At 46.1% G+C, this 26615-nt stretch overlaps 1 protein-coding gene across 4 annotated transcripts in view; it reads right to left on the bottom strand.

Annotated features, from left to right (window-relative positions):
• Nucleotides 1-9013: 9013 nt before the first annotated feature.
• The window catches only part of SETDB1 (SET domain bifurcated histone lysine methyltransferase 1), a 162301-nt gene continuing 144699 nt past the window's right edge, over nucleotides 9014-26615 (bottom strand). For all 4 annotated transcript variants that reach the window (XM_069218530.1, XM_069218528.1, XM_069218529.1 and 1 more), the window contains exons 19-22: nucleotides 26393-26555; nucleotides 17145-17353; nucleotides 16618-16706; nucleotides 9014-11166 (exon numbers count right to left, since the gene is read on the bottom strand). In XM_069218530.1, coding sequence (XP_069074631.1) covers nucleotides 11049-11166; nucleotides 16618-16706; nucleotides 17145-17353; nucleotides 26393-26555 — 579 coding nt within the window. In that variant the 3' untranslated portion in view covers nucleotides 9014-11048. The remainder of the gene's footprint in view (nucleotides 11167-16617; nucleotides 16707-17144; nucleotides 17354-26392; nucleotides 26556-26615) is intronic.

The following is a 26615-nucleotide window of genomic DNA, read 5'->3' as shown; positions in this document are numbered from 1 at the left end:
TTACATGGTGTTAGCATCATTCGCAAAAGTGATATTATGTTAGTCTAGGCAGTGGGTTGCAGGCTTTCAGTCTTAGCAGACTGGGTCCTTCCTTCATCCTCTCAACAATGCTTTGAATTTGGATTTTGGCTCTGGGCAGGTCCTCAGGTCCTCATCATGCAGGACAGTCCATGTCCTTATTTTCAGATGCAGCAGATACAAGTTCATTCTCTCTGTCACAAGATCAGAGTTTTTACCTCCTAAAAGTGAGACAACAAAGATATCTGCCTTTGCTCCTCACATTCCTCTAAACAGGAGTGCAGAACTTGTTAAAAAAAAAAGAAGAAAAAAAAAAAGATAAAACACTGGCTAAACCAAAAGGGTTTGCTTATATCCAATGGTTACGGGAGGTCAGGACACAACTGCCAGCTCAAATCAAAGCTAGCTCCAAACCTTCAGGAGGACCAAGAATGTTTCTTTCAGATATGCCCCAGCTCCATGGCAATGTACTACTTGAAACCTGGCACTTACCAAAATTGCTACCAGAATAACTTCTTGCCAGTCATGTCCTATTAAAGTGTATTTGCTCTAGCAGAAGAGAACAACAGATGTGGGGTTGGGTATATAACGCATTTCTTTGTATAAGCAGTGAAGCCTTTGGCCTGGTGTTGTCCCTATCTGGCTTAGGCAGACCTGCTGGAATTGGGTTGGTACCCAAAAAGGGTAGCAAAAACGGCCCTTCCTGATCCTTTCCCTGGGATGCACATGCAAGACACCTACCTGCACGTAGTTTTACAAAAAAATCTACAAGAAAGGGGGATTAGGGTAGATGGCAGGGGCATGGCATGCACGAACGAGGGGCGATAACAGCACGGATCTTCATTAAATGGTAATGATTGCCCTACAACATTAAGTGGTATGGCAACCTGGGGCCTTTATCCCAGAGGTACCCCACATTCCACATACCCTAGCACTCATGCGCACCCCATACAATCATGGGAAATCATGCCCAGCCAGGACATACTACCTCGGTCTTCTAGGGAGAGTCACCAGGCAGTGTGACCAATGGGCAAAAAGGCTCATAGCCACAACTATAATCAGTACCACCAACTGTTAGCCGTGCCATGAACTTATCACCTGGGCAGTAACCACCAATGTAAGGAGTGCCATTGGGTGAACTACTGTCACCCAACAGAGGGAAGACCTGTTGGTGAACACATGCTAAAATCATGTAGCTTATGATGGTCAAGCTATTGTTTGATGCACACCGCCTGCACTAGAAAAAGCAATTTGGCAGAATGAGCAAATCAGTAAATCAATCAATCAATCAATCATTCGCATTTATAAAGCGCGCTACTCACCCATAAAGGGTCTCAAGGCGCTGGGGGGGGGGGGGGGTGTCAGTGCTTGAAGAGCCAGGTCTTGAGCTGCCTTCTGAAGGAGAGATGTTCAGGTATGGCGCGAAGATGGCTGGGCAGAGAGTTCCAGGTCTTCGCTGCCAGGAAAGAGAAGGATCTTCCTCCGGCGGTGGCTTTGCGGATGCGGGGTACGGCTGCCAGGGCCTGTCCGGCGGATCGTAGAGTGCGCGGAGGAGTGTAGAAGGAGACGCGGTTGTTGATGAGTTTGGGTCCGAGGTTGTGAAGGGCTTTGTGTGCGTGGGTGAGGAGTCGGAAGGTGATCCTCTTGTTGACGGGGAGCCAATGGAGTTTTTTCAAGTGTCCTGAGATGTGGTGGTGGCGAGGGATGTCCAGGATGAGTCTTGCGGCAGCGTTCTGGATCCGTTGGAGTTTCCTCAGCAGCTTGGTGGTGATGCCCGCGTACAGGGTGTTCCCGTAGTCCAAGCGACTGGTGACGAGGGCGTGGGTGACAGTCTTCCTGGTGTCGGTGGGGATCCAGCGGAAGATCTTGCGGAGCATGCGGAGGGTGTTGAAGCATGCCGAGGTCACCGAGTTAACCTGTCTGGTCATGGTGAGGGATGAGTCCAGGATGAAGCCGAGGTTGCGTGCGTGGTCGGTGGGTTGGGGAGTGCTGCCTAGGGCGGGGGGCCACCAAGAGTCGTCCCATGCGGTGGGGGTGGGGCCGAGGATGAGGACCTCCGTCTTGTCGGCGTTCAGTTTCAGGCGGCTGTCTGTCATCCAGTTCGCCACTTCCTTCATTCCTTCATGAAATCTGGTCCTAGCTGAGGTGGGGTTGTTTGTGAGGGATAAGATGAGCTGGGTGTCGTCGGCGTATGATATTAGGTCGAGTCCGTGTTTGCGTGCGATGTTCGCCAGGGGGGTCATGTAGATGTTGAAGAGAGTGGGGCTGAGGGAGGATCCTTGAGGTACGCCGCAGATGATCTCCGTGGCTGTGGATCTGAAGGGGGACAGGCGGACTCTCTGAGTCCTTCCGGAGAAGAAGGAGATGATCCATTCGAGGGCCTTGCCTCTGATGCCGGTGTCGTATCAGGGTGCGGTGGCAGACCGTGTCGAAGGCTGCGGAGAGGTCCAGGAGTACGAGGGCCACGGTCTCACCCTTGTCGGTCAGGGCTCTGATGTTGTCCGTGGCTGCGATGAGGGCGTTTCGGTGCTGTGGTTGGTCCTGAAACCGAACTGTGTGGGGTCGAGGGAGTCGTTGGTTTCCAGGGCGTTGGTGAGTTGAGTGTTGACAATTTTCTCAATCACTTTGGCGGGGAACGGCAGGAGAGAGATGGGCCGGAAGTTTTTGAGTTCGGTGGGGTCTGCTGTGGGTTTCTTTAAGAGGGCGTTGAGCTCTGCGTGTTTCCAGCTCTCCGGGAAGGTGGCGGTGGTGAGGGAGGCGTTGATGACATCTCGGACGTGCGGTGCGATGATGTCGTCGGCTTTGTTGTAGATGTGGTGCGGGCAGGGGTCCGATGGGGATCCGGAGTGGATCGAGTTCATGACGCGGGTGGTCTCCTCGGTGGTGGTTGGGCTCCAGGTGAGGATGGTGGCGATGTCGGTAGCGGGTTCCGGGGGGGGGGGGGTTCGCGTCGGTGGTCGGGAAGCTGTTGTATATGTCGGTGATCTTGTGGTGGAAGAAGGTCGAGAGGGAGTCGCAGAGGTCCTGTGATGGAGGGATGGAGTTGTTTTCTGCGTCCGGGTTGGAGAGCTCTTTGACGATGCCAAATAGTTCCTTGCTGTTGTGGGCGTTGTTGCACAGACTTTCAGCCATGCAGTCACCAAGAGGGAGTACTTGATCACAAATGTCCATGAGGTGATTCAGGGTTCCACTGTGCCAGACCATGGAAAGTCACCTCCATGTTTTGATACTGAAACCCAAAAATAAATCTGATTGTTAACCTGCAATCAGATGCTGCTTGCAGTAATAGTATTAATGTGATTAGCAACTCACATCTCGATACCTCACAATGACTAGGGCAAGTTGGAAACTGGTCAAGCAGTTTAAAAACAGGCCTACATTGATACTGCAGTTTCTGAGAACTGGAATGCTTTGTCTGATCTTTAGAGACTAAGAGAAGATTATTTGGGAAATAGGTGCCTTAAATCAAGGCAAAGCAGAAGGATTTGAAGATATGAAAGTGGTCTCTGATGATATTAATTGATAGAATAAAGTTGAGATAGTAGCTTCTCATTTGGAGCAGTTAGAATATTGATGTCAGTTCATTCTTGCTAATAGCAATGGAAGTTTCAGGATTCTGTTTTTGATGAGGGAGACGTCTACGCTGAGGTTATTTCAAACTTATATTGTATGTCAAATAAGGGGGGAATTTTCACAATTGGTATAGATTCTGTTAGAGTCCATGCTTATTAACTGGCCAGTGAACATGAGCAGTTGAAATAAGCGTTGTCCAAAAAAATAGGGTAACACATTCTGAAGATTCGCTATCCAAAAGTGTACTCTTTCAGGATATTATTATAGAAGCACATTTCCAAGTTCGGTTTCCATCACCCTGATGAATTTTCAGGAATTTCCAGCATTAGAAAAGGTGTTTCTTTGCCTTTTGGGAAAATCAATTGCTTCAGCAGGAGGACAGTGGCCTCTTTTCTAAACCTGATGTGCCTACTAAGCATTTCTTAGGTGTGTTAGTTGCAGGCTCTTCTGGAATTCTACTGCTTTGTAGTTCCTTTAAATCTACTGCAATTATTTGTAGGAGTAAATTCCTTCTCACAAGCTTCCAGGTTTAGGGAGTGAGGACTTAGGAGTCACGCCTGTCTACCTTTCTTCATGTTTGTGGAGTAAGATTGCTTCCCCTCTGCTGGTACCGCAGGCATATGCCTGGTTAGGTTGTTGACTGTGGAATTTGTACGAGTAGAACTCTCCCTGAATATCTCACTCTGCTACCACAACAAGTAATGTTTACTTAGATCAGGGAGCGTAACAATCATGTTGGTCTTGATTGTTGGTCTTTTTTTCCAAAACATTAAGCCCTGTCATTGGGAATATCCAGAGTACAAATTCTATAGCCACAGTTATTTACATGATATAGTTAGAGCCTGAATTTTCTTCCTTCAGGAAGCAACTTTCTTTTGCACTTCTTTCTTTTGATAGATAGTCCAGTAGAATGGCTTTTCTCTATCATGTTTCTTTATGTCTAATATGATTGCAAAAGCATTGGTGGTCAGGACAACAGTAGGTTCTTGTGGCTGTTCATTTTTTTCTTGTCTGACGATAGAGGATGCAGCTGAGCATAAACAGACTATTCATACTGCTGCCATGAGCAACAAATGTGTCTTGGTCTTATCTATTTTGGGTCAAGCTTTATATTTCACTGCATTTTTCCAATTATGATGCTCCAGAGAAAAACAATACCCTGTAACCATCTGTGGATTGTGTACTAATGGTAGAGTCACAAAAGGTCTTGGGACTTGAAAACAACTTTGAACAAAATAGCTTGGAAACGTCCATGTCCAACACTAGATGGAGTGTGCAGAACATGAGCACCTGTAGCCAGCCACATAAGTTATAAACTTACATTTTGCAGGTTACATTGGGGCAATGTTGTTAAACTTTTCTCAAGGCAAAGGTAATCTGTCAAAGGTTTTTTGCTGAAGGAACACATTTGTAGTGGTGTTTTTAGGTTTCCTACTGCACAAATTCAACTACCCTTTACTTCAACAGGTTTAAGACTTAAGAATAGAAAGCAATTCTGAGGAAAACCTGTCTCTTTCAGAGGTCCAGGCAATTATGTCTGGAAAGTTGTGTTGTGGACATAACTGTTCTAGTTTCACAGAAGCCTTTTTGAAGTCTTAGATCATTTTATAAGATGACTAGTAAACAGCTGGCGAAAATTCCAGTAGTTTCATTGTTTCATGGAATAATGCCTTTAGCATTGGGTTGATCTTCGGATTCTCTTCTGCATTGTCCTCCATTCTGGTCCTTCTTCAAACCCCACCGGTTTCTGTGGCTTTCACTCATCAACATATTTATAACATCAACATAGAGATGGGGATAAAAATACTGGCACACTAAATTTTTACAAAGCGCTAGTAACATTTTACAACATTTATAATGTGAAGACCAACTTTAGTTTCATGTTAGGAAATGTTTTTGGGATTTTCACCATGGACTATTGCAGTAGAGAGTAAATTATCCGAATTCAATCTGCAAATTGTCTAGCCATTGTATTCCAGATTTCAAACTAGAATTTGCAATTACATTTTACAATCATATTCAGTCAAGGCTCATTAGAATTGGAATAGATTTATTCAAGGGTGCAAGAGATGTCCTTACATTCTTTCCATTAAAGCAGCCCCTATGCTGTCACAGAAAAAGGTTGGCCTTGGAAAGAAAATCACAATTATTTTTTGGTATGGTAAGTCATTGAAGATTTCTTATTTGCATGATGGTTGGAGGGATTCTATTAACCACCCTACGGCCAGGCACTATTTTGACATAAAACAAACTTGAGCAATTTTAAGTCGGCACTAATGACCACAAAGGAAAATCCAAGTTAAACATACTAGCCTCAAGATCGCAACAGACCTGGTTCAGGGAGTTGAGTAAGCTAGCTGCAGCACAAGTGAAGTACTCAATATTGTAAAGAAATGGCTCCCTGTTGCAGTTACCCCCCCACTTTTTGCCTGATACTGATGCTGACTTGACTGAGAAGTGTGCTGGGACCCTGCTAACCAGGCCCCAGCACCAGTGTTCCTTCACCTAAAATGTACCATTGTATCCACAATTGGCACACCCTGGCATTCAGATAAGTCCCTTGTAAACTGGTACTTCTAGTACCAAGGGCCCTGATGCCAAGGAAAGGTCTCTAAGGGCTGCAGCATGTCTTATGCCACCCTAGAGACCCCTCACTCAGCACAGACACACTGCTTACAAGCCTGTGTGTGCTAGTGAGAACAAAATGAGTAAGTCGACATGGCACTCCCCTCAGGGTGCCATGCCAGCCTCTCACTGCCTATGCAGTATAGGTAAGACACCCCTCTAGCAGGCCTTACAGCCCTAAGGCAGGGTGCACTATACCATAGGTGAGGGTACCAGTGCATGAGCATGGTACCCCTACAGTGTCTAAACAAAACCTTAGACATTGTAAGTGCAGGGTAGCCATAAGAGTATATGGTCTGGGAGTCTGTCAAACACGAACTCCACAGCACCATAATGGCTACACTGAAAACTGGGAAGTTTGGTATCAAACTTCTCAGCACAATAAATGCACACTGATGCCAGTGTACATTTTATTGTAAAATACACCACAGAGGGCACCTTAGAGGTGCCCCCTGAAACTTAACCAACTGTCTGTGTAGGCTGACTAGTTCCAGCAGCCTGCCACACCAGGGACATGTTGCTGGCCCCATGGGGAGAGTGCCTTTGTCACTCTGAGGCCAGTAACAAAGCCTGCACTGGGTGGAGATGCTAACACCTCCCCCAGGCAGGAACTGTGACACCTGGCGGTGAGCCTCAAAGGCTCCCCCCTTTGTCACAGCCCAGCAGGGCACTCCAGCTTAGTGGAGTTGCCCGCCCCCTCCGGCCACGGCCCCCACTTTTGGCGGCAAGGCTGGAGGGAACAAAGAAAGCAACAAGGAGGAGTCACTGGCCAGTCAGGACAGCCCCTAAGGTGTCCTGAGCTGAAGTGACTCTAACTTTTAGAAATCCTCCATCTTGCAGATGGAGGATTCCCCCAATAGGGTTAGGATTGTGACCCCCTCCCCTTGGGAGGAGGCACAAAGAGGGTGTACCCACCCTCAGGGCTAGTAGCCATTGGCTACTAACCCCCCAGACCTAAAAACGCCCTTAAATTTAGTATTTAAGGGCTACCCTGAACCCTAGAAAATTAGATTCCTGCAACTACACGAAGAAGGACTGCCCAGCTGAAAACCCCTGCAGCGGAAGACCAGAAGACGACAACTGCCTTGGCTCCAGGAACTCACCGGCCTGTCTCCTGCCTTCCAAAGATCCTGCTCCAGCGACGCCTTCCAAAGGGACCAGCGACCTCGACATCCTCTGAGGACTGCCCCTGCTTCGAAAAGACAAGAAACTCCCGAGGACAGCGGACCTGCTCCAAGAAAGGCTGCAACTTTGTTTCCAGCAGCCTTGAAAGAACCCTGCAAGCTCCCCGCAAGAAGCGTGAGACTTGCAACACTGCACCCGGCGACCCCGACTCGGCTGGTGGCGATCCAACACCTCAGGAGGGACCCCAGGACTACTCTGATACTGTGAGTACCAAAACCTGTCCCCCCTGAGCCCCCACAGCGCCGCCTGCAGAGGGAATCCCGAGGCTTCCCCTGACCGCGACTCTTTGAACCTAAAGTCCCGACGCCTGGGAGAGACCCTGCACCCGCAGCCCCCAGGACCTGAAGGACCGGACTTTCACTGGAGAAGTGACCCCCAGGAGTCCCTCTCCCTTGCCCAAGTGGAGGTTTCCCCGAGGAACCCCCCCCTTGCCTGCCTGCAGCGCTGAAGAGATCCCGAGATCTCTCATAGACTAACATTGCGAACCCGACGCCTGTTTCGACACTGCACCCGGCCGCCCCCGCGCTGCTGAGGGTGAAATTTCTGTGTGGACTTGTGTCCCCCCCGGTGCCCTACAAAACCCCCCCTGGTCTGCCCTCCGAAGACGCGGGTACTTACCTGCAAGCCGACCGGAACCGGGGCACCCCCTTCTCTCCATTCTAGCCTATGTGTTTTGGGCACCACTTTGAACTCTGCACCTGACCGGCCCTGAGCTGCTGGTGTGGTGACTTTGGGGTTGCTCTGAACCCCCAACGGTGGGCTACCTTGGACCAAGAACTAAGCCCTGTAAGTGTCTTACTTACCTGGTTAACCTAACAAATACTTACCTCCCCTAGGAACTGTGAAAATTGCACTAAGTGTCCACTTTTAAAACAGCTATTTGTGAATAACTCGAAAAGTATACATGCAATTTTGATGATTTGAAGTTCCTAAAGTACTTACTTGCAATACCTTTCGAATGAGATATTACATGTAGAATTTGAACCTGTGGTTCCTAAAATAAACTAAGAAAAGATATTTTTCTATATAAAAACCTATTGGCTGGATTTGTCTCTGAGTGTGTGTACCTCATTTATTGTCTATGGGTATGTACAACAAATGCTTAACACTACTCCTTGGATAAGCCTACTGCTCGACCACACTACCACAAAATAGAGCATTAGTATTATCTATTTTTACCACTATTTTACCTCTAAGGGGAACCCTTGGACTCTGTGCATGCTATTCCTTACTTTGAAATAGCACATACAGAGCCAACTTCCTACAAATATGACCCAAGAAATAATGATAAACATGTTCAGAAGAATGAGGTTCAGGGTTTTCAAAAGGTCGTTGGACTAAAAAAGCCAGAAGGCACTACAGGTAAGCAAAAGTTAATTAAGAGCAAAATTAGAAATCGAGAATCTCTTCAAAGCCACAAACTGATTTATTGGCAGTACTAGGGCTAATGTTACCAAAAGGAAGGCCAACTGTGATGGCCTGTTGAGATCTTCTAAAACGAGACCAACAGCCACCATACGCATGAGAAGAAAACCACTGGAAACTAGAGAAACGTGCACAAGATTCACACAGAGAACACGTGGGTGATATTAATAAGGAGAACACACAAGACAATAATTCACACATGTTTAATGGTTACAAATATACAGTTAAGGTCTATAAAAAATGTACATCCTAAATCTACCTTTGTTCCATAGTTGATAAGAAGAACAAAATGTTGCCCCTAACAGGGCGGCTAAAGCTTCCAGAAGGGGAAAACACTGCTAATCCTAGTGTTTTGAATGTTACAAAAACAAATTCTAAAATATTTGACCAAGAAACATTTTCTGAAAAAGAAAACACACAAAATATGGTCAAAGAAAAACAAACCATGCAGAGCGGCTGTGGTTCAAGTAATGCACCTACTTAATAGAGGACATTCTAAATACAGCCAGTGCCCAGCAATGCCTCCCCACTGGGCAAGAGTCCTTTGCAGTAAAGTTTGTGAATCCTACCATCCAATCAAGACCAGGCAGCAAACATTAGGTTCTGTTCCGTGGCTGTGCAAATTGTTGATCCTGCTTGAAAACCTGCAACTTGGACGCACATAAAGCTCATTATGGCAATGAAGCCAGGAGGGGGCTCGATACAATCTCTCAATAAATCTGGATTCTTCAGGAAATTGAATGAAAAGTATACCTTAAGTGCTCAGTATCTTCAGTAACTGTAATAAAAATTAACAAATAAACAATATGTACAAATGTGGAGAGCATGGAAGGGCAGAAGAAAGAGCATATGGGAATATAACAACAAACTGGTAATCAGCACTTACATTTTTTTTTTAATTCTTATTATTTTTTGGTTACTGTAAGCGTGTTGTGTACCTGCCTAAGGATTTACTGCAGGTTAATGAGATTGATAACACTCATTTTGGCAACATTGGCAATACTAGTGCACCCCTTAATAGCCTCTCTTAAACCTTAATATCAGAAATTCGTCTGTTCTCTGCATCCAAACACGTGAAATTAAACAGAATGACTACCACTCCATAAACATTCATAGCTTATCTTGGGACTGAGATTAACTGCCTACCTTCCAAAAACATGGTAAGTATCCTTGGATGACATAATCACTCAAACAGCTTAACCTAATCACCTTTAACCCCAACTACAACCAGTTTTACCCTTAGTAAAAGAGCATTAAAGTATGTGCCTTCTTGGCCAGTTGGGCACAAAAAAAGATAGCAAGGCCACACCAACAACCCACTGACTTTTTAGAATGAAAGGGACAGAGAGCTAATGTTGAGTTTTGTGAAGTGGACTATCCTTTCCAAAGAACTTTGCTTGCCACAATCCGTGGCAACATTCCAGAAAGAATGCCATGGAGACAGGTGCCCTCAATTGCCTGGGTAACCCTAACCCGAGGAGAGACTGGAACCGAAACCCAGAACTTGAAGCTCGATTTGACAGAGTTGGGAACTTTTGAAGTGAAGAAGACTGAATTTAAATTGTAGTCTCTCGGCCTTCGAAATGTACAAAGAATGACGTCCAAGAAGCTTTATTTGCGTAGTTTATCAGTGAACACATTGGGATAACTACAAAAATGACCTCTGTGTACATACCCTAGCACCAAAATGTTTATGTCTTTAATTACCCATCCAACCACATCCCAAAGAATATAGAGGCCTTTGCGAAATAGTTCTCACCTTGTTTACAGTTTTAATTCAATTAAAAAAACATTCATTTTCCAGTAAAAATAAAAGTCATAATATAAGCACAGGTGAGAGTAAATTTACAGTCCAGGTTGTGTGGTGAAAACGTGTGGGCGTCTGCGTACCAAGCTCAAGTGCATGAAAACTTCAGAATTCTTCAAAACAGTGCTGCCGGCGGCGTCACAGTAGTGTTTTCTGACAATTAAATCGAGCTCTGCACAGTCCCGCCTCAGTGCCGACATCAGGTTTACAAACAATATAGTCACTGTGAACGTCCAGGGTCATCGAGCGTAACCTTACTTTCTCTGTATCGCTACCTCCACTTGCAGGCTCTCGGACTTCAGCAAGAAAGTTCTTCAGTTCCCAGGACAAAGACTACTGGAGCCCATAGGAGGAGGAGGAGGGACACAGAACTGGTCTATATTCGCTGGAGTGCTACACACAGGCACTAGCAACTTTACAGTAGTCGACCCCTGCACTCTGTTGATCCACAGCAGCACAAAAGCACCTTTCCCTCGACGCTGCCGACATCATAGTTATAATCCCAGGTCAACTCTGTTCCTGCGCGTATCCTCCTAATGAGAAGAAAGGGGGACAGTGAAGGCATTTTCTGTCGGTAAAAACGTGGCTTAATAGTCAATGTGATTAACCATTGCAGTTTACATTTAAAAAAAAAATAAACATAAAAATGACATCAATAGCCATGATTTTTATTTTAGGTTATTCTATTAGGAATGGGGAAAAAGGACGTTATGGTATTCTCAAACATACAGCGCCAACCACGATAGTTATCTTACTGTAGCGCATTCATTATACGGGCTCCCTCTCAAGCGGATTCGGGAAGCCCATTATGTGCAGTTTTTAAATGGTACAATGAAAGCAACTTTAACAAAGTGAGCATTCTTTACAAAACAACCATTCTTGACAGTTCATCTCTGAAACACATGAATCAGATGTATTACTGTACCTTCGTGAAAAACCCTGCCATTCCATTCCCTTCCCACAAAAAGTACTCGCGCTCCATGACAGTCTTCATGTTTTAAGCTCATTAAAAAGCCAGGGCATGTCCCCTTATAGGTAAAACTTCTTGTGCCCAACATTCTCTTTAAGATGCTCTAAGAAATAGTCCCCTACTAGACTAAGGAACAACATTTTACTGTTATACCTCTGACCCGCTGTAGCAAATGATCTAAAAACTCCACCAGCAACATATTTAAAATCCACCTTAACAGTCTAGCTCACATCCACCATGACCGAACATCAATCCCACTGAGACCAACAATTTCACCCATTTCTTCTTACAAACCCTTGGAGAATTCTCAACAACATCTACTAAAGCCTATGACAACTCAGTACAGATTTGCCTCAAGAGTGGGAAGCATCTGTTCCTCCATTTATGGTCTTTGTTTCTTTCTAATTTCAGGGTACTGGCTACCAAGTGCTCTGTCTAAGGCAAAACACATGCACAACATTAGTATACAGTCAGCACTGAAATGCTTTATGCACATGCGGTACACAGCTACTTACATGGGAAGCATCCAAGCCTTTGTCAGGGCTATGTGAAGGAGGCTCATTAGAACCTACCACAGACTTCTTCAGAAGCAAAGGGTCATTCATGCCCATTGAGCGCTAGATGCTGAGTGGAGTTGTGGCTTACATTACATGTGCTGAGAGCTCACTAGTACTGCTTCGTAAGGTGGAGCTATTTAGCTTTAGTAAGCTTTAACGGAGGTGCTAGGGAGAACAAGGGTAAGTATTGGGGCCAGCAGAAAGAAGGGAAAACATAGAAGTACAAAATACATTGTAGAGGTGGAGGCATCAACAAGGGGCAAATTAGGCATATTCAATGTCCACATGTCTTTAATAGGGTCTTTAATTGGCGGCAATATTCAACAATCCTCATGTAAATCTATTCTGGTTTTAGGGGCTCAAATAACATCGCAAATTTCCATCTAGGTTAATATTTCTAACCTAAGGGTAACCAGAGTAACTTGTGTTGTACTATGAAGCGGTCACATACTCATGCTGGGTGGCAGCATGCTTAGGCATTAGATTTAAAATATTCAAACCAATGATAGAACCAAATATGAAAACTATCCTGTTATTACTCCAATAAACTGAATTTCTAAAACTAACAGAATGCATCAATTCCCAGTTAGTCTTGAGGAACTAGGTACACTGCTAAATACATCGGCTGTGGCTGATTAATAAATAAAAATAAAAAAAATAACTACAAAGAACCTCCCACCCCACAGACGCACATAAGAACTCATGTGATTGCAGTGGGTTAGGGTGGATTGGGGTGGGCCAGATGGATTAGAGTGGGGCAGGCTGGATGGACTGGAGTGGGGTCGACTGAACTGGGATGGGTGGGTTGGATTGGGATTGAGTTGGGTGGATTGAGTGGGTTGGTGGAATGAAATGTGGTCGGGTGGATTGGGGGTTTGGTGGACTGCAGTGGGATGGGCTGGAGTGGGGTGGCTTGGATTGGTGTGGGGTGGACTGGAGTGGGGTGGCTTGGACTGGAGTGGGGTGGCTTGGACTGGAGTGGGGTGGCTTGGATTGGTGTGGGGTGGCTTGGACTGGTGTGGGGTAGACTGACTGGAGAGGGATGTAGTGAATGGAAGTGGGTCGATTAAGGTGGTTTGGAGTGGGGTGAATTGGACTGGAGTAGGGTGGATTAATGTGGACTGGACTGGAGTGGGTTCGACTGAAGTGGATTATATTGGAGTGGGGTGGATTGATTGGAGTGAGGTGGACGTGGTATTGGTGGACTTGACTGGAGTGTGGTGGGGTTGGTTTGGAGTGGGGTGGGATGGATTGGAGTGGGGTGGGAAAGGATGGATTGGAGTGGGGTGGGAAAGGATGGGGTGGGGAAGGATGGAGTGGGGTGGGGTGGGGAAGGATGGATTGGAGTGGGGTGGGAATCAACTGGTTTGGGGTTGGGTGGGTTGGAATAGAGTGGCCTGGAGTATGGTGGATTGGGGTGGTTTGGATTGGTGTGGGGTGGTTTGGATTGGTGTGGGGTGGACTGGATTGGTGTAGGGTGGAATGAGGTGGAGTGAATTGAGGTGGAGTGAATTGGGATGGAGTGGGGTGGATTGGAATGGGGCAGATTGTTTTCCATTGGAGCAGGTTGTTTGGGACTGGAGTGAGGCAGGTTGGAGTGGGTCGGATTGAAAAGGGTGTGAGTGTAGTCAGGTTGTTTTGGATTGAATGGGGGGGCAGATGGGAGTGAAGCAGATTCTTTTGGATTGGAGTAGGCAGACTCTTGAATTGGAGGGGGACAGATTGTTTTGGATTGGAATGGGGCGAATTGGAATGAGACAGATTGTTTTGGATTGGAGGGGGCAGGCTGAAGTGGGGCAGATTGTTTTGATTTGGAGTAGAGCAGATTGTATTTGGGTGGACTGGAGTTGGGTTAGTGTGGGTGGAGTGGATGGGAGTGGGGTGGACTGGATTGGGGTGAGGTGGACTGTATTGGTGTGAGGTGGAATGGACTGGACTGTTGTGGATTGAAGTGGGTCAGATTGTTGTGGATTGGAGTGGGGGGGACTGGAGTGGGGCAGATTGTTTTGGATTGGAGTGGGGCAGATTGTTTTCGATTGGAGTGCAGCAGATTGAAGTGAGGCAGATTGTTTTGGATTGAAATATTTCGAACAAGTTAATTGTCGTCTTTTGAGAAGAGCACCCACGAGCAAAAACAAAAAAAAAGATGAGTGGAAAGTGAGAAAATACGACTTGGCAAAATAAAAAAATGTTAGCTTTAAAAAATAAAACTTGTCACTTTTGTTTGTCCTGCTGGCCATGTTGTTGCCATTCACAAGCCTTCTGTTTGCAGGGCACCAGAAGTTAAAAAGAACAAACTAGTACCTCAATCACATCGGGAGCAGTGGACAGGTACTCATTACATTGAATCAATCAGTGCTTGGTCCCTGCGCCACAGAGAGGAACGGAAATGATGCCCGGCTTGCCTTGACTAATTACGAGGCTGTGAAGAAGAATGCCACGCAAACCAACATATGGTGAGCGACAGCCGAGCTCCAAGCCCTTTACTGTACACAACAGAGTCTCACAAGCAAGACGCATGCGCTTGTACATGTACTTGCAGGCTGGACCCTAAAAAAGAATCTCCTCTAATTCTGGAAATCCTTGAACACTCACCTCTTTATCCAGGCCTATGATTCACCCAATTTGTATTATAAATAGGGGGCTATTTATGGTTGACTCAATATTGCATACATGATCAAGACATAGATGCAGGAGGATGGCTAACGGGTGCTTCATCTAAAGGTAATTACAACGGTGTTGTGAACATCCTAATACATATGCATCTCATCTGCCAACAAGGCATACAACTTTTATCATCTGTATCTTTCAAACTCTTGACTGCCTTGTTTAGCTGGAGTGCTTCTGTTTATGAATACAACACTCTTATCAATCAGTTGGTCAGTATGTCATATTGAGTGAAGTTCAGTTTGGGTATGGGATCATTGTGAATTTGAATAAGGATCCCAGTTATGTAAAGACTGTTTAGTTTTAGGGATGTGGTCGTCAGCAAAGTGGGGGGAACTCAGAGGGATTGAAACTTTCATAGGTATGACGTTACGGTTTGAGGGCCACTGACTAACAAGTCAATGCCCCCAAATCATGCCTAACTAGCCAATGTCTCTGAAACAGAGCCATCATATCTATGACCGTTTCATGAAAACCTTGCCTCATAGACCTCCTAGCTCTCTGGAATTAGAACTGACCCTGCTACACTCTTCTCAAGCTCACCTCTCCTTTAATTTTCATTTCTCCCAACATTCCCACTCATCTCTTCACTCTGTATCTTCTCTCGCACATCTCCTACTGAGGTAACTACCTCTCTGAAACCAGCGTACCATATGACCACCTTCAGTCCCCAAGTCAAGCCACATTAGTCCTTTCCTCTCCTGTACTAACCTGTTTAACATCTCAATTCTATCACTCTTTCAACACAGATGCCTACCCCCAAATTCTACCAACTGGAAAAGCTTTTTCCACAATACTAAAACCACCCCTGGGTCCCTGCTGCCTTGCACCCCATTTCACTTCTCCCCATCTTATAACAGATTATGGAGAGATTACTTTTTAATTATCTCACCCGCATCATCACAACCTATGTGATCACTTTTTGTCTGGATTCTGTGCAGTCAGCTCCGCATGTACTACCCACTCTCACAGGTCCAACCTCTGTCAAACACAATCACAGCACTTTTATTCTCAACTCTTTGATATGTCACTGACTTTTACTGCTCTGGATGAGTTTCTAAACTTTGCGAAACTACCTTTCAGTTAGGACACCAAGCCAATCCACTATCAGTTACAAATAGACTCACTACAAACTACTGATCATATGTTTCAAAGCCATAAAAAACTCCACTTCCAACCACCCCTTAGTATGTCCCAACTTAATATTTTCAGCCCAAAAAAAACTTTCCAACCGCACATAAACCACAATATGCAGCATCTACATTCCGATAGTTTTATTTATTTGGTTACTGCATCCCACTTTATCTTCAGGCTGAATGTGCCCAATTTCACTGATCACGTTGTTCAAGCCTGCTCTCAAAGAACCCATCATCAAGCAGAATCACCTCATTAACTTCAGAGAATGTAATTTTCCACACTAAATTTGTCAATGTAAATATGTGCGTGTTAAATATATTTTCTGTTGTGTTATTGTTCTACACCCAAAACTCATCTAACATATCACGTTCTGTACATGGAACCCAAAATGCCAATATCCAATGTAAGGAATTTCTGGTTGAAATGATCTGTTTCTAACAAATAAATACTATGAATAATGTCTCTGCACACATGCATGTTTCTTTCTCCACTCCCACACCATGCAGATTACAGACATCCCAAGAAGAGACTAGTCTCTCCAGGTCAGATCCCTCTCTGCTAGCTCCCCAACTCCCAAAGATGTGGCCTTTAGTAAACTTATCCATCTTCAAGCTCCCTACTTGTCAATCTTTTCTCTCCAGCGTCTCACTTACTTGCTTGCAAAAAATGCCACCCAAGGGAAGCGCAGGTCATGGGTGTCCACAAAGACATTCTGCACAAACAAGTTCGGACTGCAGCTATGCTGTAATAAGAGATGGCAAAAAAGAATATGAGCATAGACAAACAGTTAAAGTGAGTTAGTACACAATCATTTACAACAAATAGTTTCACTGCTTTTCTTCACTCACAGGTAGAAAAGTTTTAGATGAGCAGCTCTGGAAAACAAGCTAAAGGTGTCCAAATTATTAACGTGTCAAAAACAAATAGTCTACTCCATACTACTCAACACATTCATAAACCAACAGAAAACACGCTATGCGTTTGCAAAGGCATCTTACTGCCAAAGAGGCTCCCAATCCCAAATACGCCCCAATTTTTACGCAGGTGAAACAACATTCCTGGAACAAAAAGTAACACACAAACTGCTCATATATGAAGGTTGAGCACCACAACACTGACTAGGTGACCACATGTAGAGCAGGGGTACCATAACGGAATCTGAGTTGTGTCACAAACTTACATTCAGATAACGGCCAAGATTGCCTTCCAGTTTAGCATCGATGATGTAGCAGGATTCCTCACCATCGTAGAACTGACGAGTGCTTCTGGGTACCTGCTTAGTGTCTCCCCGGTCTGCCAAAGCCATATGGGTTTTTATGGTAATACCATGCGTGGATTTTAGGGCAAAGCCACGGGTTGATTTGACAGCAACTTGACGCTTGTTGGGATCTGTTGAGGAAGGGCTCATCATAAAACTCATCGATATCTTTGAATCACAATCTTTGGCTTTGTTAGGCAGTTACAATATGCAGATGTGTTACCAAGAACAAATAAATATGTCAAACAACTGCCACAAAAAATACAAGGAACAAAATCTGAAAACAAAGCACATGATGAGATAAATTTACTTTTATGGTGACTCTGCGACTCAGTCTTAAATCTTCTTCCTATTATCAACACTGTGCATATAATGCCATCCAATAGTGTGTGCAAAACCTATGCCCACAATTATTATTCCTGAACTTTACATTCTAGTGCCCACAAGCATGGGTATGTCATATGAGCCTGCCTCTTCCCTGAAAGCATCAACGCCTTTTCCCGCTTTCTTCTTTAAATAAAAGAAGCTTGAGGCACTAATAACAGGAAAACGCCTTTGAGTAAAAGGTAATTATGGCTTACTGGAAAGTCCTCATGTTCAAGACAGATATCAAAAGAGTTACTTACCTGTAACATATGTTTGTCAGCATTCAATCATTTACTTGCTTGAAATATTACATTACAGACTGTAAGGTTTGAAGGCTCTTGATGTGGAATAATATAAACATGCAACTCTTTGAAAGATGCAATACAGAAATAGAGTTTGTGGCAATGGTGAGACTTTGGAGGTGGTAAACCATTTTTCTTTTGCAAAGATTGTTTTTGGAAAAAGGGCCATCCAAGTATCTACCGAATAACACTGGACTGCAATTTGTTTCCAAAAGCCTGAAAGATATTTGTGATGAAAATGGAGTAATTCGGAATTCAACATTAAATGTGTGGACTGAACTGGAAATGTGTTGTGGAGGACAGCATATGGAGATATTGGTACAATCACACACACCCCATCTCCTCAGGGTAGATTCTGTTTATGGTAATGAGGAGTAGGTTACCTGGCAACAGGTGGAACCAAGGAAGTAGCCTTCAAAGGAAAGGTGAAGATCAGTGAGGAGTACTTTTTAAATAGGCCTGTGGAGATTAAAAGAGAAGGAAGGAAATGTTTTCAATGTTAAGCATGGTTTGAGAAAAAAGGTAATTGATGGAGATTATGTTAAAGTGATAATATTTATACAATGGAAGGCTACGTTTTTAGAAGTAGATAAGGTCAACAAGTAGATCTAAGGTGCTTTTTATGCTACAAATATAATTGCTTAGCAAAGGAACACAATGAAGTCCAGCAGAAACACCAATAAGAAAGATGGTATGAAAACAGTTGCTTGACGAAGGAAGGCAGAGTTTTTTTCAGAGAGAGTTATGACAAGTATTTATGCATGCCTGGGGGTTGGGGGGATGTGGAGTCCATCAAGGTGATGTCAATCAATGCAATGTAGGATGTTAATAGACTTATTCCAAGCTGTTAAGGTGACTCCCACAGGTCTGCTATCTGCCTGCATAGCTGCATATAGGGCCTGCGAGATCCTAATAAATGTTACCCCTGGTACATTGGGCATGGGTACTAAAGAGGGTCCTTAAGGGCTGCAGAATTTACTGTGCCACCCTAGGGGCCCTCCATACAAACTGCAGACGGTGTGTCATGGTGCAAGCGATAATGAAAACACCTAATGGCACACTCATTGTGTGCCATGCCAAAGTCACTTCATGTATTATATGTAAGTCACCCCTACAGCAGGCCATAACAGCCCTAAGTCAGGGTGCATTATAATACATGTGAGGGCATGTCTACATGAGCAGATATGCCCCTGTGATGACTAAGTCTATTGATAGATATAGCAAGTGAATAGGGAAGCCATCATAAAGTATGTACTGGGCACTGGACATTACGAGTTACACAACTACACAATGGCTTCACTGCAACCTATGGTGAATGATATCAAACACTTCGTCTTTATAAATCCAGACTGATGTCAGTCTTAGATTTATTATGAAATGCACCCAAAGGACACCTTAAAGGTGCCCCTAAAACCTACTAGTCGTTTAGTTTGTTGGCTGACTGGTATTGACCAGCCTGCCACCACAGACATGTTTCTGACCCCTTGGAGGTGAGAAAGGCCAGAAACAATGCCTGCTACAGAGGAAGGTGTTATCTCCTCTAGCAGGATGGCTAGTAAACCTACATGCCAAGGCCAGGAACTTCAAAGTCCCTGCGGCCTTTGAAATGAACTGTGACCCTACAACTAAAACCTGCTGCATCTGAGCTCCACTGCCTGGGTCCACAACAATTAATGGTGTTTCCTTGCTCCTAGGACCACCCCCATCCGACCGAACCCAACTTGAGTTCGCCCACTGTGGATTTCCCAATGATATCTGCAGGCTGTTTCTGCAGATCTCACTTCACTGTGACTACCTCTGGTGACGGAGATCAGAAGGTCCACTGCACCTATGAACCCGGACGTCCTAGACCGAGGAGAAGAGGACTACTGATGCCCCTATGTCCCTCAGGCTCGTGAGACCCAAGCCTACTAGTGGGTTCAGTCAGACTGGACCCCCCACTCCACACCTCGAGCCGTTTCTGTGTGTACCCTCTACTGCGGCCGACCCTGGTGATGGTAAACCAGACAGTCCAAACCACCTCTGCAACTGGACGCCCCAGACATAGAAGAATAGGACCACTGTTGTCCCCACATCCCAGAGCATTGCAAGAACTGAACCCGCTCGGTGGTTCACCAATACTAGACTCTAAGTCCACCCCTGCAGCGTCTTTTTGACCAGACAGATCCACATAGACTTACACAGGCAATCGGACGCTGAACTGCACTACTGCACCCGGCCGCCCAAGCACCACCGAGGTGACCTGATCGTGTGGCCTAAGACCCTGTCTCATACTCACCTTAAGACCAAAAAATGAGTCCTGTAAGTTGCTGAGAAGTACCTGTTTGCCGCGTATGTTTTTACTCCCACAGAATAACACTGCAGCTACAGAAAAACGCATTGTGGACTTTTGAAAACTATAAACATTTCTTTTTTGAAAAGTACTCAACTGATTTCAGTGATCCTGCTATCTAAATTTATGTAAAAGTATGTGTCATTTTTATAAATTGGTGTCGGTTTTCTTTATTGAGGGTGTGTCTCACTTACTGCACTCTCACAGAAGAGAGGATTTGGGGTGTCATTTAGGCCTCTGTAATCCCTTTTGGGTTTGCCAGGACTCTTTACAAAGTGTACCTCGTTTTGGTCCATTATATAAAGAGACAGCTTCCTGCACTGACATATTGGCCAGGAATCAGGCAATTGATTCCCCCCTTTGCTGCAGAGATCCCTAACAGAAAACAGAACCCTCTAAAGGCAACACCAAGGACTTGAACTATAGTACTGAGTACCCTAGGAGGGGTTGTTCCTGATACAATATGTACTCTATATCGTTCTGTGATCTTAATAAAAAAAACTACTGCTTTTTCAAAATAACAAGCATTACCGGACATTGAATTGTAAATTAGAATCATCTGTTTATGGAGTTTGGGGACCCATACCCCACATCCCCTTACTGAAGTCTTGGACTGCCTTACTGAGGGTCAAGTGTTGAAGAGGTATACTGGGTGCTCAGTTCTTGGCTCAAAATGAAAATGATGCCTCGGATGACACTGGTAAAATACTCTTACTAACATAATGTGTCGGAGGTTGGTGTTAACAGTGTGTGGAGTCATCAATGAATGACACAGATGTGCATTTCAAAACTGCCCTTACTATTGATCAGTGGTTCTCAATGATGAGAGATATGTTGTTCCAAAGCTGCATCCATATTTAACTTCCTTTATCTGGTAACACCATCTATATAGGACTACATTGTTCTATAGGGTGCGACATAAAGTAATGTCTTCAGCGTCAGTGGCTAAAGTAAATTCGAAAATGTGTGGCATATGATGAAACAGCAAGACAACACATGATGCAAGGCCAAAGGGGAGGCAGAAAAAAACCTTGTAACAAATCCGAAATGGCACCACAAAGCAAAATGCCTTAGTGGCAAAAGTAGAACTAAAAACTCTACTGAGAGTGGAAAGCAGAAGAAGTGCTGTTTACAACCTAATGTAAGGCCGAAGAAGAGGCAGTAACATTCCAAGATGCAGTTAAAAACTTAACTGGGTGAAATTTTGGTTTACATCCAAGGAGTCAATCAATAAATCAATCAGTGTTTTGTTAAGCGCAGCTACTCACCCGCAAGGGTCTCAATGCGCTGCGGCAGAGGAGGTGGGGGAGGGGAGGAGAGTCCATCACTGCGGAGGTTCTTCAAATAGCCATGTCTTCAGCTCCTTCGTGAAGTTGAGGAGGGGTGTAGTCTGTCTGAGGTAAAGCGGTAGGGCGTTCCAGGCTGTGGCGCGAGGTAGGAGTAGCAGCGTCCCCCCGTTCTTGTTTTCCTGATGCGGGGTACTTCAGCAAGAGAGAGCTGGGCTGAGCATAGGGTCTTGTGTGGTACGTGGAAACTGATTAGCCTATTCAGGTAGGCTGGTCCGGTGTCATGGAGGGCTTTGTGTGCGTTGGTGAGGATCTTGAAGGTGATTCTTTTCTTTATGGGAAGCCAGTTTAGTGTGCGCAGGTGCTGAGAGATGTGACAGTGTTGAGGTAGGTCGAGGACCAGTCTGACGACATCGTTCTGGATGTTCTGTAGTTTGCGGGTGAGTTTCTTGCTGATCCCGGCATAGAGCGCCTTGCCGTAGTCCAGTCTGCTAGTAATGAGGGCGTGTGTGACGGTCTTTCTGTGTTCGAGGGTGATCCATCTGAAAGTCTTGCGTAGAGGGTGGAAGGTGTGGAAGCAGGTAGATGCGACGAGTTGATTTGGCAGTCCATGTAGAGTTTGGAGTCCAGGATGATCCCGAGGTTGCAGGCTTGGTGTCTGGGGGTGGGCGGGTGTAAAGAAATGGCTCCCTGTTGCAGTTACCCCCCACTTTTTGCCTGATACTGATGCTGACTTGACTGAGAAGTGTGCTGGGTCCCTGCTAACCAGGCCCCAGCACCAGTGTTCTTTCACCTAAAATGTACCATTGATTCCACAATTGGCACACCCTGGCATCCAGATAAGTCCCTTGTAACTGGTACCTCTGGCACCAAGGGCACTGATGCCAGGGAAGGTCTCTAAGGGCTGCAGCATGTATTATGCCACCCTAGAGACCCCTCACTCAGCACAGACCCACTGCTTACCAGCTTGTGTGTGCTAGTGAGAACAAAATGAGTAAGTCGACATGGCACTCCCCTCAGGGTGCCATGCCAGCCTCTCACTGCCTATGCAGTATAGGTAAGACACCCCTCTAGCAGGCCTTACAGCCCTAAGGCAGGGTGCACTATACCATAGGTGAGGGTACCAGTGCATGAGCACTGTGCCCCTACAGTGTCTAAGCAAAACCTTAGACCTTGTAAGTGCAGGGTAGCCATAAGAGTATATGGTCTGGGAGTCTGTTTTACACGAACTCCACAGCACCATAATGGCTACACTGAAAACTGGGAAGTTTGGTATCAAACTTCTCAGCACAATAAATGCACACTGAGGCCAGTGTACATTTTATTGTAAAATACACCCCAGAGGGCACCTTAGAGGTGCCCCCTGAAACTTAACCAACTATCTGTGTAGGCTGACTGGTTCCAGCAGCCTGCCACACGAGAGACATGTTGCTGGCCCCATGGGGAGAGTGCCTTTGTCACTCTGAGGCCAGTAACAAAGCCTGCACTGGGTGGAGATGCTAACACCTCCCCCAGGCAGGAGCTGTAACACCTGGCGGTGAGCCTCAAAGGCTCACCCCTTTGTCACAGCCCAGCAGGGCACTCCAGCTTAGTGGAGTTGCCCGCCCCCTCCGGCCACGGCCCCCACTTTTGGCGGCAAGGCTGGAGGGAACAAAGAAAGCAACAAGGAGGAGTCACTGGCCAGTCAGGACAGCCCCTAAGGTGTCCTGAGCTGAGGTGACTAACTTTTAGAAATCCTCCATCTTGCAGATGGAGGATTCCCCCAATAGGATTAGGGATGTGACCCCCCCCCCCTTGGGAGGAGGCACAAAGAGGGTGTACCCACCCTCAGGGCTAGTAGCCATTGGCTACTAACCCCCCAGACCTAAACACGCCCTTAAATTTAGTATTTAAGGGCTACCCTGAACCCTAGAAAAATTAGATTCCTGCAACAACAAGAAGGACTGCCTAGCTGAAAACCCCTGCAGAGGAAGACCAGAAGACAACAACTGCCTTGGCTCCAGAAACTCACCGGCCTGTCTCCTGCCTTCCAAAGAACTCTGCTCCAGCGACGCCTTCCAAAGGGACCAGCGACCTCTGAATCCTCCGAGGACTGCCCTGCTTCGATGACGACAAGAAACTCCCGAGGACAGCGGACCTGCTCCAAAAAGACTGCAACTTTATCCAAAGGAGCAGCTTTAAAGAACCCTGCAATCTCCCCGCAAGAAGCGTGAGACTTGCAACACTGCACCCGGCGACCCCGACTCGGCTGGTGGAGAACCAACACCTCAGGGAGGACCCCCGGACTACTCTACGACTGTGAGTACCAAAACCTGTCCCCCCTGAGCCCCCACAGCGCCGCCTGCAGAGGGAATCCCGAGGCTTCCCCTGACCGCGACTCTCTGAAACCTAAGTCCCGACGCCTGGAAAAGACCCTGCACCCGCAGCCCCCAGGACCTGAAGGACCGGACTTTCACTGCAGAAGTGACCCCCAGGAGTCCCTCTCCCTTGCCCAAGTGGAGGTTTCCCCGAGGAAGCCCCCCCCTTGCCTGCCTGCAGCGCTGAAGAGATCCCTTGATCTCTCATTGACTTTCATTGCGAACCCGACGCTTGTTCTAACACTGCACCCGGCCGCCCCCGCGCCGCTGAGGGTGAAATTTCTGTGTGGGCTTGTGTCCCCCCCGGTGCCCTACAAAACCCCCCTGGTCTGCCCTCCGAAGACGCGGGTACTTACCTGCTGGCAGACTGGAACCGGGGCACCCCCTTCTCTCCATTGAAGCCTATGCGTTTTGGGCACCACTTTGAACTCTGCACCTGACCGGCCCTGAGCTGCTGGTGTGGTAACTTTGGGGTTGCTCTGAACCCCCAACGGTGGGCTACCTTGGACCAAGAACTGAACCCTGTAAGTGTCTTACTTACCTGGTAAAACTAACAAAAACTTACCTCCCCCAGGAACTGTGAAAATTGCACTGTGTCCACTTTTGAAATAGCTATTTGTGAATAACTTGAAAAGTATACATGCAATTGAAATGATTCAAAGTACCTAATGTACTTACCTGCAATACCTTTCAAACAAGATATTACATGTTAAATTTGAACCTGTGGTTCTTAAAATAAACTAAGAAAAGATATTTTTCTATAACAAAACCTATTGGCTGGATTTGTCTCTGAGTGTGTGTACCTCATTTATTGTCTATGTGTATGTACAACAAATGCTTAACACTACTCCTTGGATAAGCCTACTGCTCGACCACACTACCACAAAATAGAGCATTAGTATTATCTATTTTTACCACTATTTTACCTCTAAGGGGAACCCTTGGACTCTGTGCATGCTATTTCTTACTTTGAAATAGCACATACAGAGCCAACTTCCTACAGCGGGCTTCCGAGGGAAGGGGTGGATGGCCACCAGGTGTCATTCCACATGTCGGTTTGAGGGCCATTGATGAGTACTTCGGTTTTGTTTGCGTTGAGTTGTAGGCAGCTGTTTTTCATCCAGCTGGCGACTGTTCACATGCCTTCGCAGAAGTTGTGTCTGGCTGTGTTGGGTTCGTTGGATAGGGAAAGGATGAGTTGGGTGTCGTCAGCATAGGAGACGATGTTGAGTCCGCAGTGTCTGACGATGGCGGCTAGAGGGGCCATGTAGATGTTAAACAGAGTGGGGCTGAGGGAGGATCCCTAGGGAACTCCGCAGGTGGTAGGTGTGGGGTCTGAGAGGAAGGCGGGGGGAGGTCACACTCATTGAGTTCTGCCAGAGAGGAAGGATTGGATCCAGTCGAGGTCCTTGACTCCGATGCCGACCTCTTGAAGTCTGCGTGTCAGGGTGTGGTGGGAGACTGTGTCGAAGGCCGCCAAGAGGTCAAGCAGGATGAGGGCCGCAGTCTCTCCCTTGTCCAGCAGAGAGCAGATGTCGTCTGTTGCAGCTAGTAGGGCTGTTTCGGTGCTGTGGTTTTTTCTAAAGCCAGACTGGGAAGCATCGAGGAGGATGTGGTCTTCCAGATAAGTGGCGAGTTGGCTGTTGATGGCTTTCTTGATGTCTTTCACTGTAAATGGGAGCAGGGAGATGGGCCTGAAGTTCTTGAGGTCCGCCGAGGGTTTCTTGAGGAGCGGGTTGATCTCAGCGTGTTTCCAGTCATCGTGGAAGGAGACATCTGCTAGGGAGCGGTCGATGGTGAGGCGGAGCTTGAGGGCGATCGTGTCAGCGGCTCTGTCAAAGATGTGGTGGGGGAAATGGGTCCATGTGTATGGTCTTCATTGTCTTCAGTGTATCTTCGGTGGTGAGGGGGGTCCAGTTGGTGATAGTTGGTTTGTTGGTGTCAGATTCCGGTGGAGGGGGTTCTGCACATGGGTTGTCCTCGTTGAAGTTGTCGTAGATGGTCTTGATTTTGTGGTGGAAGTACGTGTTGAGTTTGTTGCAGAGATCTTGTGAGGGTGGGATATCCGTTGTTTCGCGGTTGGGTTGGGCGAACTCCTTGATGATGCTGAGAGTTCCCTGCTGTTGTGTGCATGTGAGGAGATTCTTTCTTGTATTGCTTTCTTTTTGGTGCTTCTGATGAGTTGGTGGTGTGCGGTGGTGGCGGCTCTGGGGTTGCTTTGGGCTTCTGTAGATTTTCTCGAGGCGTCAACATGTGCGTCTTGATTCTTGGAGTTTTGCGGTGAACCAGCTGGCTTTCTTGTCATGGGTGCTGTTGTACTTTTTGAGGAGGGCTATGGTATTGGCACAGTCGGCGATCCATTTGTGAAAAGTGCAGGCTGCAGTGTTAGGGGAGTGAAGATGATAGACACAAACTTAATTGCTAAAGACAAGAAGCAACTACTTAATCAATCCAATCAAAAAAATCAGCTATAGTTAAAACATGATGCAACATCCATGACAGATTAGTATCAGGGGGCACCACCTACCAGCGTTGGCCGACTGATTCTTCTTGTCATCTCCTTCATCGTCTGAGCCAGAAGAGATGGTCTGAATGTCATCACTGTCATTGCCTGCAGTTGCAGCTTGCCCACCTGGTTTGTTCTTTGTGCCAACATCACTGTCCTCACTGCTTGACAGTGTCAACACATCCTGGGAAGAAAGTTGACGAGAAGCTTATAGGGTAATTGGAGTTAAGTTTCATGCCACTAA

The sequence above is a fragment of the Pleurodeles waltl genome, chromosome 12 (assembly GCF_031143425.1).
Source record: "Pleurodeles waltl isolate 20211129_DDA chromosome 12, aPleWal1.hap1.20221129, whole genome shotgun sequence".
NCBI classification, from domain to species: Eukaryota; Metazoa; Chordata; class Amphibia; order Caudata; family Salamandridae; genus Pleurodeles; species Pleurodeles waltl.
Note: the sequence above shows the minus strand (reverse complement) of the source record. Positions and strands in the feature narration are given on the sequence as shown.